This window comes from Portunus trituberculatus, chromosome 27, assembly GCF_017591435.1.
Source record: "Portunus trituberculatus isolate SZX2019 chromosome 27, ASM1759143v1, whole genome shotgun sequence".
Taxonomy (NCBI): domain Eukaryota; kingdom Metazoa; phylum Arthropoda; class Malacostraca; order Decapoda; family Portunidae; genus Portunus; species Portunus trituberculatus.
In genome coordinates, this window is record NC_059281.1 from 6,410,801 (window position 1) to 6,425,104 (window position 14,304).

The 14,304-nt window shown below is 40.0% G+C and overlaps 1 protein-coding gene across 8 annotated transcripts in view; it reads left to right on the plus strand.

The window, feature by feature from the left end:
• Positions 1 to 14,304, plus strand: part of LOC123509532 — a 45,625-nt gene extending 31,321 nt beyond the window's left edge. For all 8 annotated transcript variants that reach the window (XM_045263885.1, XM_045263888.1, XM_045263889.1 and 5 more), the window contains 10 exons: positions 2,052 to 4,311; positions 4,468 to 4,498; positions 4,671 to 4,760; positions 5,499 to 5,679; positions 6,245 to 6,430; positions 7,740 to 7,879; positions 10,810 to 10,943; positions 12,656 to 12,799; positions 13,364 to 13,515; positions 13,984 to 14,304. In XM_045263885.1, coding sequence (XP_045119820.1) covers positions 2,052 to 4,311; positions 4,468 to 4,498; positions 4,671 to 4,760; positions 5,499 to 5,679; positions 6,245 to 6,430; positions 7,740 to 7,879; positions 10,810 to 10,943; positions 12,656 to 12,799; positions 13,364 to 13,515; positions 13,984 to 14,185 — 3,520 coding nt within the window. In that variant the 3' untranslated portion in view covers positions 14,186 to 14,304. The remainder of the gene's footprint in view (positions 1 to 2,051; positions 4,312 to 4,467; positions 4,499 to 4,670; positions 4,761 to 5,498; positions 5,680 to 6,244; positions 6,431 to 7,739; positions 7,880 to 10,809; positions 10,944 to 12,655; positions 12,800 to 13,363; positions 13,516 to 13,983) is intronic.

Genomic DNA, 14,304 nt, shown 5'->3' on the forward strand with positions numbered 1-14,304 from the left:
ATATATATATAAAGTTCTACTTTATATAGGCTAGCTTGACTTAACTGTAAAGATTGGATATACTCATATATACCAGTATGTAAAATGACTTGGCTATAAATAAATCTCTCTCTCTCTCTCTCTCTCTCTCTCTCTCTCTCTCTCTCTCTCTCTCTCTCTCTCTCTCTCTCTCTCTCTCTCTCTCTCTCTCTCTCTCTCTCTCTCTCTCTCTCTCTCTCATTGGAAGTGTACAATTTCTCTTCCAAGATGAAAGAGAGTGTGTGTGTGTGCGCATGTGTGTTTGCGCGGTGTCATCGCTCGCCGAGCTGTTTCTGCTTGACGGATCACACAGCGGGCGGAGGAGGAATCCTTGATAAGGCAATAACTAAACTTTCAGATGTCACATCGAGCTAGAAAGTACATCATTGTATTCAGAATAACAAAGAGAAAATAATTATTAGTATTCAAACAGTCTTCTGACAATTTCTAGGTTTACCATTTTTACCCGTCATGGGATATTGGAAAATAGTTTAATCACCGGAACATAAGGGTTAACAAATACCAAACTCACTTTAACAAAATTTTATCCAGGTAATTTTTTCCAAGTTTGAAAGCCCCACCATATCACGCAAGCCGACAGGCTTTTGAATACACCAGCGCCTCTCATGGACAAAACATGCATCACTCACTCACTTAGTTCAAAACAATAACAGCGTCAGCAGTAGCTCGTCTTCCCTTGCCTCGCTCTACATGCCACCAAAACGCCCTGCAATCTCGCTTAGCGTTGCTAAGAAGACCAGGAAGTCTCTTACTCTCGAAGTGAAGCTGGATATTATTCACAGACACGAGAAAGGCGAGAAAACTAATAACATTGCTTCTCACCATGGCTTGACTCCATCTACTGTCTACCATTTTCAAGTCAGCAGACTCTATTAAGAAGGCTGGTGAGATCATGTCTTTCTTGCAAGCTAAAAGAACCACCTGAACTCGTGATCCTATAGTGTATAAAATGCAAAGCCGTGTGGAAATGTGGTACATAAGTTTTGTATGCGGTACAATGATGCGCATTTGTTTACATCCCACAGGTTGCCAGGTGACGTATTTCCCGCTCCACTCTCCCTCCCTTCATAAATTTAAGATCATCAACATTATAAAGTTACTTACATACATACGTTAGTGTACATTATAATGACTTAGTCTTAAATTAAACTCTTTAAATGTTTTAACTTCATAATTTTTACTTTCATTAAACCTTTTACTGTACTATGATGCACTCTCGCTTTGTTTACTCTCAATGGAAGCTCAAGTCAGGGGTTAAACTTGTTATGATTGGTTCGAAAATTTGCTTAACGAAGGGTTTTTTAGGAATGTAATCCCTTCGTTAAGAGGGGGCTGCCTGTGTGTGTGTGTGTGTGTATATATATATATATATATATATATATATATATATATATATATATATATATATATATATATATATATATATATATATATATATATATATATATATAATGTACATGCAGGTGTGTGGCTGCAGTATGAATTCCAAGGTACTGTGGTCCTTAATATTTGCCACGGGGTTAGAGGGTTGTGTTTTATGTTTGGTATATAAGACAGCCCCTTAATAGGAACGTCAAAATTGGCAAAAAAAACTCGTCTTATATTCCGGCATAAATGGTATATGAGCATCCTGGAAGGGATCAACATGTTATTTTCCGTTTACCTTTCTTCTCTTCATTCTTTCTTCGTTACTTGTCTTTGTGATAGGCAAAATATACTTTGTGTAATGTCACATCCTGGAAGGGATCAACATGTTATTTTCCGTTTACCTTTCTTCTCTTCATTCTTCTTTCTTCGTTACTTGTCTTTGTGATAGGCAAAATATACTTTGTGTAATGTCACTACAAATAGATAGAGACAAATTTTTTTAAGTATGAAAATGTAATATAAAGCTCTAGTAAAGCTTGTGGATGGTGTTGTAATGTCTGAACAATTCTTAAGAGTAGTTTTTTGTTTAGGTTATTGAACTTGTATCCTGTATTCTCACTTCATCCTTGCTACTCTCTCCTCAGCTTTGCCACTCAGCCACAGAATCCCAAGCACCTGTATTCCTCCACATCCACCTCTGGCTCCACCTGTGAAGGGCACATAGACAGTAGTGGAGTATTATTCAAGTCTCTACTGTCCACAGTGTCCAACATGACAGAAGATTCATCCTCAGACTGGACCAATAGACTTAGAAATTGTAAAAATAATTCATTGTCAAATAATGAAAAAATTCAACCAGGGAAAGAGCAGAATGTGTCTCTCAAAGGGTCACAGAAACCATCAATACAAACAGTGTGTTCTCCTGACATGTTTGCCTCAAAGAAACCATCAATACAACCCGTGTGTTCTCCTGACATGTTTGCTTCCATTGACAAGATTGCAGACACTGAGAATGAGATCAGTGTAAACACTCCTCCCGCACCCAAGACCAGGACTCTCAGACAGACCACCCGTAAAAAAGCGCTCTGCAGGCAACGGACATCAAAAATCAATATAGGAGACACATCAACCAAGGTACACAGGACAAAGAACACTTTGGGCACAGAGCGAGTGGCAGATGTAAAAAGGAGGGAGCCACCTAGCAGTCAGTTTCTAGTACCCAATGTTCAACCATCCCCATTGGTGCAGAGATTTTTAAACTCTTTGGGCATAACTCGTACTCCTCTAGTCCAGAGTAGTCCAGCTGGTCTCCTGGCCTCTCCTCACGTGTCACAGCAGTCTGGCAGCCCTCCAGTCACAGGCAAGTCAACTGGCAAGAGCAGTGTGCACACCAGCACCCCAACAGAACAGAGTAAGTGGAGTGGCCAAGGCTCTTCCTCACTGGACATCAGGGTGTCACCTGTGCCCAGGGAAGAGGATGTGGTAACAGACAACAGTTCTGATTTCCAGAGCCCTTCATTACCAATAGAAATAAATAGAGGGCAGTCCCCAGGAGATCTGGGAGGTAGTCCATCTCTGCCTAGCAAATATGAAACCTGTGCATCCTCAGGAAGATTTAGGGAAGACAGCAATCAGCAGTATGTGACGGGGGAAACTTGCAACTCGGAAAAAGAAAAATCACCAAACATTGACTCAAGCTCAATCAAGATATCTCAGAAGAAATTCAAGAGTGCAAGGATACCTAAGATGTCCTTTGAGTCTCCACCACAGCAGAAACTCACAGCACATGGCACTGAACCGGCCTCTGACCAGATTCTGTTTGATAGTTATTCCTCGATCATCATTGAAACCAGAGGTGGAAAGGCAGCCAAGATGTTGGAGAGTTCCCAGATCTCCTCCTCAACACAGAGTCCCAAGGGATTCATTGTAGCAAGAAATGGGAAGCGTCTGTCACCATGTCTGGCTAAGAGGTTCTCCCCAAAGGTCACCAGGAGCCAGTCTAAGTTGTTGGGATTTCAGTCAGATGGGTCACATAATACAGACCTCAGCAACTGTATAAGCATTAGTTCATGTGCATCAGACCAAAGATCTTGGTCTTCAAAAGATAATAATATATATATAAACCTCCAGACAGGGAATGTCCGACAAAAAGAATCAATAAGGTTTGCAGCACAAGAAACCGAGAGCCATTTACACACTGATGAATCCACCGTGGACTTCATTCCCCCGTATGAAATATCTTCTGTCTTGAAGAGGAAAAGGACACTTAGATCTAGCTTTGTCTCCAGGAGAGGCATGAGAAAGCCTTTGGATCTTCCACCAATAGCTAGGAAGTCATTGAGAATACAGAATAAGAGAAAGTCCGTTAAAGTCTCAATCCCAATCAGGAGGTCTTCAAGGCTACTTGTTCACAATCACAACACCAGCAGAGCTTCAAGCCAGGAAGCATCCACCACTCATGTTTCTTCTGATTGTTCCTCTATCATCAACTTCAGACCCATCAGGAGGAGAAACGACCACTTTATCTTCCACCGCTGGAGTAGCACTATTACATCATTAGATTCCTGGCCAGACAGCTCTCATGCTGAACCACCAGTGCCTGTCAGTACTAACCAGCACACAGAAGAGACTGAGATTTGTGAAGACCTGAAGGACTCATTTATTGATCCAAAAAATATTCAGAATGCTTCAGTAAAAGAAATCATGGCCTCCAAGGACTCCCATCTAAGGGAAGGGAATGAATGCAGCAATGAATATAGTTTGAAGGAGGTGTTTGTGAGGTTGGTCAGACTGGAGAATGAGAGGAGCACCAGGAAGGATGTAAGAGTCTTCAGTCCTTTGCCATCTTTGTCAGTCAAGCCAGGCAAAGGGTGGAGGCGTTCCATTGCCATCCGAGCAAGAGCAGTAAGTCATTAAACCATGTGCACATTTGTTGGTTTTCTTAGAAGCAGGAAATTTGTTGTATGCTTTGAATATCTAATTGTATGACTCATTCAGAGCTGGATAAGAGAGTTGGTGTTCCTTCAGTAATAACTCACCACTGTTTCTTACCTCTTTCAGATGTCGCTTGCATCTGCAGAAGATTCCATTGGTGAGTGATCTCTTAAATCTTCACCCCTACTAATCCATTTTCTTTCTATAACACTGTAGAAGTTGAGATAATAGGACAAATCAAGACAATAGCCCATATATTTTTTAATAGCTGTAGGCTGTTACCTATTCTTATGTAAAGTTAAAGGCTTTTTGTGTTCCTATCCCAACAGCTATGCGACCTCCGGCCAACCCCAGCAGATCTCCAGAGCCCTGCAGGAAGATGTCTGGCTTGCGCATGGCCTCCTTTCCTCTTGAACTGAGTGAGTGTCAAGTACGGTCTTCTTGTTTTATTTATTTTTCATCACTCTTGCATTGATTTATATTGCTGTTTAATTATTCTACTTGACAGGTGGGTGAAAATGCAGTGTATGTCAGGAAAAATCACTGTAAAATCCACTTCACTGTGCCACGTGCACAACTGAGGAGACAAATTGTATGTGGGGGACTCCAGACAAAGCTCTGCCCATTCTGTGAGGCATACTCTTTTGTCTTGATAAACTCATGCTATACTTGAGAGGGAGTCTTTTATTGTCATAAGAGTATGTCACTTTCATGAGGGCGGCATACTCTTATGACGAGCACTGTAAATTATCACTCTGCTTATTATTAGTATTGTGTAGTATTGCCAGGAAGGTTTGCAGCTTGCTTGTTGAGGGCTCAGGTAAACAACAGTGTGCCAAACTGTTGGGTGTACAGGAGAGAGGTCTGCCCTGAGGTAAGGCAAGACAAAACTACTAGAAGTGTGCAGCACAGGGTGGTAGAACAATGTGGGCAGTGTTAGAAGCAGGACACTTGCACATGTATATTCATTTAATGTTTTGTTGATGCTTTTATGTTTTTATAGTGCAAGAGAGAAATGGAAGGAAGCCTTTTTCATGCACCATAAACCTTACAATACTTATATCTTTTTTTCTCCATCTCCTCCTCTGGACTAAGTGGCTCTTATTGCTGTCTTATATGTACTAATCAATTCGTCAACCCAATCTCTTCTTCACCAGACCACGGCCACCACATGCCATTCACAGACTCTCCTCGGCGGTCAGCACTGCAGATGAGTTTTTGCGTTGAAGATGTTGACCTGTCAGCACCACCAATACCTCCTACTGATCCCCGGCAGAAAGTGTTGGAATTGTGCAGCCAGGAGCACCCCTTGCCACTCACACATTGCTTCACCGATAGGTACTCATATCCCAGTTGCTTATACTGTACTTACTGTTACCACTACCTCTGATACTTCAACAGGCCTTTGATCTTGTATGTGTGACATTCTAAACTTCTTCATGTTAATACTTTATGTGACTTCTTCTCCACATTATTACAGATACCCTCACTATATCTATTGCTGGTAAATGTATGTATTACAACTACTACTGCTTTTGAAAATATACTTACTTTTCCTTTTATAAGTAATTTTTAGGTTTTTATTAGTATTTTCTATTCCTTGGTGAGTTCTTTAATCATTTAATATAGAAAAGAAGAAATGGTATTTCTATGCAAGCTCACAATCAGCAATACATACTTTAATCCATCTCATTTTGTTAAATGCAACTTTTCCTTATTGATCATCTTTTCTTCATTTTACGATTCTCTCTCTCTCTCTCTCTCTCTCTCTCTCTCTCTCTCTCTCTCTCTCTCTCTCTCTCTCTCTCTCTCTCTCTCTCTCTCTCTCTCTCTCTCTCTCTCTCTCTCTCTCTCTCTCATATATATATATATATATATATATATAGATCCCTTCTCCCCACAGCCGCCTTGCATGCTGCCGCAAGATAGGAGAAGGAGTGTATGGAGAGGTGTTTATGACACAACCTGATGCTGCCAACCTGGTGGGTGCCACTGTGCTCAAGATCATGCCCATTGAAGGGGACTTCTTGGTCAATGGAGAGCCCCAGAAAAAGTTCGAGGAGATTCTGTCAGAGATGGTGATATCCATGTGAGTGTGTGTGTGTGTGTGTGTGTGTGATGTGCTCAAAATGATGTTCTATCCCTATGTTGGTTGGTGTGTGCTTTGCTATCATCATTATTTTATGTAACCCATTAAATGATATATTAGTTTACATAAAGGGTATTCCCAAAGATAATTCTCTCTCTCTCTCTCTCTCTCTCTCTCTCTCTCTCTCTCTCTCTCTCTCTCTCTCTCTCTCTCTCTCTCTCTCTCTCTCTCTCTCTCTCTCTCTCTCTCTCTCTCTCTCTCTCTCTCTCTCTCCCACTATTTTTTTTTTTTTTTTTTTTTTTTTTCCAATATTTTTATTTACATATTTCAAGTTGTGGAGTGTTCATGGTTCTTAGAATCATGCCAGTTTGTAGTACTCTTCAAAATGGGGCTTCATGCAGAAAGCATCTCCTTGTCATGGGGAGGAGATGCGGTGGTGTAGTGGAAAGGGAGGTGGTGGCGTAGTGGATAAGGTGGTGAGCGTGGGATCGGACAGACATCCAAGCATAGGTTTGAATCCCTTTGAAGCTATGCCATTTGTCAAGTGGTTTAGTTACCTACATGTCTCCATGATACTCAGGTTCTAGGTGGTTACACCAAAGATGCGCATATGATATACACCCCAATATGGGTACCACCATAAATAAAATAGCCTGTGCCACTAATGGACAGAAGTTTAACAGCGCTTCCCACATATACTCTTGAAGTATGCCTACAGGCACAATAGGCCATAACATAAATAAATAAATAAATAAAGACAGCTCTGGTAGCAGGAGAGTATACAAAATTCCTGTACCTTCTAGGGAAACATGCCTGACACTCCCAGGAAACTAACTTATGCCCATGATAGGCAAATAATTAGCAAATATTTGTAAAACATCATGTGATGTGAAAAAGCCCTGGTGTAACCAATGCAGCAAGTCATGTGACATGAAAAACACTAGCAAGTTAATCTTACACTGGTGATTCTGGCTTTATCCACTTTTTTCCCTTGCCTTTATCATCTGTTCTAGTCTAATGTGTCTTTACTTCTGTAGAGAGGGATTACTTTGTTTTCTCATTCAAACTTGGCCTCTTCAGTTTTTCTTGTGTTCTCAAATATTCATCCTCTCTTTGTCAGTGCAGTAATAAACTTTTCCTTTTAGTATATCCCTTGCTTTGTGTGTATCATGTGTGAGATGTCTACTGTTGTGGATTTGTTTAGGAACAAAAGGTGTCATTAGAGTAATTTGTCTTCACCTCATCATAAAGACAGATTCCTATAATATCCCTGATGGGAGAAGGTAGGCTAATTCTTCATGCCACACAGGGAGTTGAGTGGCCTGAGGGAACCTGAGAGGCAGAGGAGCATCACAGAGAACTTTGTCCATGTGCAGGGCAGCTGGTGTGTGGAGGGACGCTACCCACATGATCTCCTGCATCTGTGGGACCTGTACAATGAAGAGAAAAGTGAGTGTTCAGTTTGTATTGTTAGATGTGAACGATGGCACATGCTGGGTACAGAAGAACTAAGATTTAGAAATGAGCTAGATATATTCCTTGTAAATTCATATGATTAGCTTTTGATAGAGTCTGGCATAAAGCTTTGATTTCAAAACTGCCCTCCTACTGTTTCTATCCTTCTCTCTGCAACTTTATCTCAAGTTTCCTTTCCGAGTGTTCCATTGCTGCTGTGGTAAACGGCCACTGTTCTCCTAAATCTATTAATAGTGGTGTTCCTCAGGATTCTGTCCTGTCACCCACTCTCTATTATTTATTGATGACCTTCTTAACCAAACTTCTTGCCCTATCCACTCCTATGCTGATGATACCACCCTACATCTTTCCACGTCCTTTCAGAGACGACCAATCCTTCAGGAAGTCAACAGATCACGCAGGGACGCCACAGAATGCCTGAATTCCGATCTTTCTAAGATTTCCGATTGGAGTAGAGAAAATCTAGTAGTTTTCAATGCCTCAAAAACTCAATTCTTCCATCTATCAACTCGACACAACCTTCCAGACAACTATCCCCTCTTCTTCTCCCTCTTCCACATTGAATATCCTCGGACTGTCCTTTGCTCATAATCTAAACTGGAAACTTCACATCTCATCTCTTGCTAAAACAGCTTCTATGAAGTTAGGTGTTCTGAGGCGTCTCTGCCAGTTTTTCTTGCCCCTCCAACTGCTTACTCTGTATAAGGGCCTTATCCGCCCATGTATGGAGTACTTTTCGCATGTTTGGGGGGTTCCAGTCACACAGTTTTACTAGATAGGGTGGAATCAAAAGCTTTTCGTCTCCCTTCCTTGGACTAACTGTCTTCAGCCTCTTTTTCACCACTGAAATGTTGCATCTCTTTCTATCTTTTATCACTATTTTCATGCTAACTGCTCTACTGATCTTGCTAACTGCATGCCTCCCCTCCTCCTGCAGCTTCACTGCACAAGGCTTTCTTCTTCCTCTCATCCCTGTTCTGTCCAACTCTCTAATGCAAGAGTTAACCAGTACTCTCAATCATTCATCCCTTTCACTGGTAAACTGGAACTCCCTCCCTGCATCTGTACTTTTCGCATGTTTGGGGGGTTCCAGTCACACAGTTTTACTAGATAGGGTGGAATCAAAAGCTTTTCGTCTCCCTTCCTTGGACTAACTGTCTTCAGCCTCTTTTTCACCACTGAAATGTTGCATCTCTTTCTATCTTTTATCACTATTTTCATGCTAACTGCTCTACTGATCTTGCTAACTGCATGCCTCCCCTCCTCCTGCAGCTTCACTGCACAAGGCTTTCTTCTTCCTCTCATCCCTGTTCTGTCCAACTCTCTAATGCAAGAGTTAACCAGTACTCTCAATCATTCATCCCTTTCACTGGTAAACTCTGGAACTCCCTCCCTGCATCTGTATTTCCAAATTCCGATGACGTGTCTTCTTTTAAGAGGGAGGTATCGAGGTATTTGCTTCCCAATTTTGGCTGACACGTTTCCACTTTTTAGAGAGCCAGCACTCAAGTGGGTCTTTTTTTTTCATCTTCATCTTTTCTCTCTTTTGCCCTTGGCCGGTCCTCTTCCTTACATTTTTTTTTTTTTTTTTTTTTTTTTTTTTTTTAGTTTCATATGCAGATCATAAGATAAATGACATCTTACTTGCAAGTCAAATGTTTTAAATTGAAAGGTAGGGAAGAAAGAGTTTTATAGGAATTTATTTAGTTAGAATAGATTAGGTAGATGATAGAAACAAAGGTAAAGAAGGAAGGATAAAAATGCATATTTCATTGCCAAAAAGAGGCAGGAAAAGGCAAAGGCAAAGGAGAAGGAAGAACAGTTTATCATTAGGTGATATCAGATCATAGCACACAAGCAGAGGTGGGTGCTCTGAACAAATGTTCGCGAACCTTTATCCGCGGATTTGTTCGGACCAGCAAAATCCCGGATTTGGGTTCGGAGGTTCGGATTCGGACCGACGTCAAAAAAGATTCGGACTTCCGGGTTCGGAACGTCTTTTTTTCGCAAATCCGAACCTCCGTATCCCGGGAAAATTTGAAAAAACAAAGACGACCAAACATTGGTTTTCAACTTTTCCACAGCATACAGATGTGGTGACGCCTATGTTTCTGTAACAACTAGAGATGCATATGACCATTAGTATTGTGCTTTATTTTATCGCTTCTCTCTACTTCTATTTCAGTATGGGCGTGTAAGTGTGTGTGTGTGTGTGTGTGTCTCAAATGACCACTGCTCGAAATGTGCTCGATATGCAAGCCTGTGTGACTGTGTGTGTAGTAATGCGAAACAAAGACTAGTAGTACTGCCTGGACTGCCCTTCTTTGAACTTGGAAATATACTCGTGGTGTTTAACTCGTTGATTTATCTGTGCCACACAGACTCGTCATGTTGTGACTGCAGCTGGCTGCCAGCCAATCAGAACGCTTGTTAGTGACATGCAGCCGGTGACTGCGCATGCATGGTGATTTAGTTAAACAGTGCTACAATAGTACAATAGCACTGACAACACTCTGGAGAGGACACCCAAGGAGGCTAGACTACTCTACTCACATCACACTCACCGCTGACAATGGATAAGTATGTGACATCCACACCGAGGTCGAGAAACCCAAGCTTTAGGTTTGGAAATGTTTGGAAGGTATCGGAATTAAGGTTCGCTTTGCTATTTTTTTAAAGATTCGGAGGTTCGCAGACAAATGTTCGGAATAAATGTTTGCACCGAAATTTTGAAAATCGGGCTCGCTATTCAGAGGCTCGGAACCCAAAACCAGCGAAGATTCAGGTTCGGATTCAGAACCCAAAAAAAGGTTCGCGCGCCCACCTCTGCACACAAAGAAGAACCCACACATTATATATCACAGTAGTAAATCCATCACAACACACCTCCCATCTTCCCACAGACTCAGAGAATGATCGTCCGGACATTTTCCCGGATACACAGCTATACGTGGTGCTGGAGTTTGGCCACGGAGGGCGGGATCTGGAGGGTTATGTCTTCAATAATGCCAGGGATCTGATGGCTGTCTTCCTGCAGGTCAGTGAGTGGCTGGGGAGGTTAGAAGGAGTGACTGGCCATTGAATTACTTCTATCAGAACTTTAATGTTGGATTTTCATCTACTGAGTAAACTAGTCAGTCTAGTCCCATAAATGGGTTGAGTGAATTTGGAGTTTTTCAAACTTATCTTAAGTAGGTTAGAGGTATGCAAACAACAGATAGGCTGGATTTATTTGCAAGGTTTATTTGACTTGTCCTGAGAAAAGTAGTAGATATAAAGCTACTGAGAATTGGTATGTCAGATTTTACTTTACTTATTCTGACATAACTGTAGACATTCCAATCCTACTAATGAATTAACCCCTTCCCAGCGGCAGGACAGATGAGTGTACTACCAAATAAAGATATCAGGATCTATATATATATATATATATATATATATATATATATATATATATATATATATATATATATATATATATATATATATATATATATATATATATATATATATATATATATATATATATATATCCGCGGAGGCGGAGGCGGATATCCGATACATCATATATATATATATATATATATATATATATATATATATATATATATATATATATATATATATATATATATATATATACTCTACTGATTGTCATCCATACATCTGTATATAGTTTCCCAGCAGATGGGTATTTCAGATTGACATCTATATATAGACTCTGCTGCAAAACTGAACAAATAATAGAATCTATATTTAGGTGTTAATTGTGTTTGATGGTAATGTATGTCAATATATTTATAAGAGTTTTTGGAGTTTTTCATATCCAAGACTTGTGACATTGATGTAATTTACTTCCACTTTCCTTTGTATTATTCACAGAATTGTTTCATACTTATTCATTTTTAGGCATTGCTGTTGGCATGTGGTACAGTTCTTTCTCCTTGACATGATAGACTAATAATAAAGGAAAATAGAAAAAAATTTGCAAAAATCTACAGTACTATCTTATGTGTGTAGCACATCCACCACTGACAAAGCACAAGTGGTGACGGCCTTGAGAGACAATGTTGGCAAGTGTTTGGGTATTTGAGATGCCAAATAATTTTGTACTTTATGAATTTTTTTACTGGTAAGGAATCCTTAATATATAGACCATGCTACAACTTAGTGCAGTAAAATCGGAACAAACATCTATACTATATAAACAATCCGACAAAAGTCCGGATTTTGAAATGTCTGTACATAGATCCTCTGCTGGGAAGGGATTAAAATGCTTTAGCAGAGTTATGTAATTTGCATTCTGGTGAATTTTAATGTATTTGAATATTATTGGCAAAATGCTTGCTTTTTTTTTTTTTCTAACATTTTTGGAGTTGCAGTCCCTCAGTGAGGAGAGTTGTATTTTTTGTGTTCTGTAGCTAGTCTTCCTTCCAATTGAAGGAAAGTAATGGTAATATGAATTACATACAAATCTGATTATTGTCTCCTTTCACACAGAAAAAACAATAATGAATAAAACATACATACATACATATACCTGTCTCTTTTGGAAAGATATTAACTTAGACAAGACACACAACTTTCACATTCACACTCACTCACACCAATCTTTTGGTCCACAATAGAGAAGATAAATACTACTTCTGGCCTCACTTGATGGGGTTTTGCATGAATGAAATAAAGGTACTGTAGAGTATTCTTTACAATTGAATCTCAGCATAACTGGCCTTTCCCTGCCCTCCACAGATTGCCTATAGTCTAGCAGTGGCAGAGGAAGCCCTGGAGTTTGAGCACCGGGACCTTCACTGGGGCAACGTTTTAGTGGCCCAGACTGTGAAATCCAAAATAAACTTCAAACTTAGGGATAAGACATACTCCTTGAACACCTATGTGAGTATGCATATTTTTATGAGGATTAAGAATGATGTCTTTATATAACCTGCCTTGTATGACCTATTAAATTTTATTACTTGAAGCTTGGTGGAAAAACTTACTCCTTCAGCACCCATGTGAGTGTAGTGTCATGTCAGTGTGTAGTCCTGCTGGGTGGCATGTGGTGTTTATACTATAGCTGTTATTTGTTGGTTATTAGATTCCCTTTTATTGTTTTCTATTTTGTTTCAACATTCATTCATTGATGTATTTGTTCAGTTGTTTTCTTTTATTATTTACTCTTCTCATTACTTTGCTTATTTGACTTATGTGCACATTCATTTTATTACTGACATATGTGGCCAACTGTGCTATACCAAAGGTCTTGGGTGTAGTAGAGTCACAAGACCCTCTCCACCAGAGGCCGACAAGACTAAGTGTGAATGACATGCATATGACTGTGTGGGGTTTTATCCGACCCTTTATTTTAGTTCTTAATACTTTTATTAGTGTTTCCTTTACACTCTTCATTAGTTGTCCCTAGTGTATTTTTTACTTCATGTATGTGTTTGTGCTGCACAGGGACTGAAAGGTACGGTGATTGACTTCACCCTCTCAAGAATCAAGCTGCCACATTGCAGTGTCTTCAACAATCTTGCAGAGGACCCATCTCTCTTTACATCTGAAGGAGATTATCAGTTTGAAGTATACAGGCTTATGCAGCAAGCCAACAAGTGAGTAGCCCTCCTCCTGTTCTAAGTTCAAATATTAGTGGGTATTCTGTGAAAGGATTAAAGTTAAGTATCAGAAAAGTGAATCCACGTTGACCTATTATAATTGTAATAAAAGATAAAGTTAGTCCAACATTTCAGTACTTCTTACTTAAAAACTACCTCATCCAGATTCCAATAAGGTTAGGTTAGTCCAAAGGTTTGACACTTGCTTGATTATTTATTGGCCACAATCAGGGTTGCAGTAAGGGTGTGTGAACTAGATTAAGCTGTTGTCAAATGTAGCAAGTTAATTGTGGTGTAAGGAACAAAGGGACAGAATTTGTATTTTTGAAACAACTGTGATGCTTCTCATATGCCTCACCTTTCCTCCTTCTCAGAAAATATAACACAACTGGAAAATTAAGCTTTACTAGTAGTGGCATTGAGTTATCTGATGAGACCTAACCAAGCTTCATCTTCTCTGGGCAGCAATACCTGGGAGAAATTTACACCATACACTAATGTGTTGTGGCTCCACTACCTGCTGGTGAAGATGACCTCCCAGTGCTACATCAAGAACAAGAAGACCAAGCTTCACCGCACCCATCATATGCTGCTCACAAAACTGAGGGATGACATGCTGAACTACGAGAGTGCCACGCAGTTTGTTCTCTCTCGAGAATCTGAGTGACTGACGGCTTTTCATCTCTTTTTCTTTTGAGTTTTGTTTGTGAAATTTCCATCAGATTTAACTCTCTTTAAGATTTAACCTTGAGCTACAAATTACACTTATTAAACTTTCTACTTTGA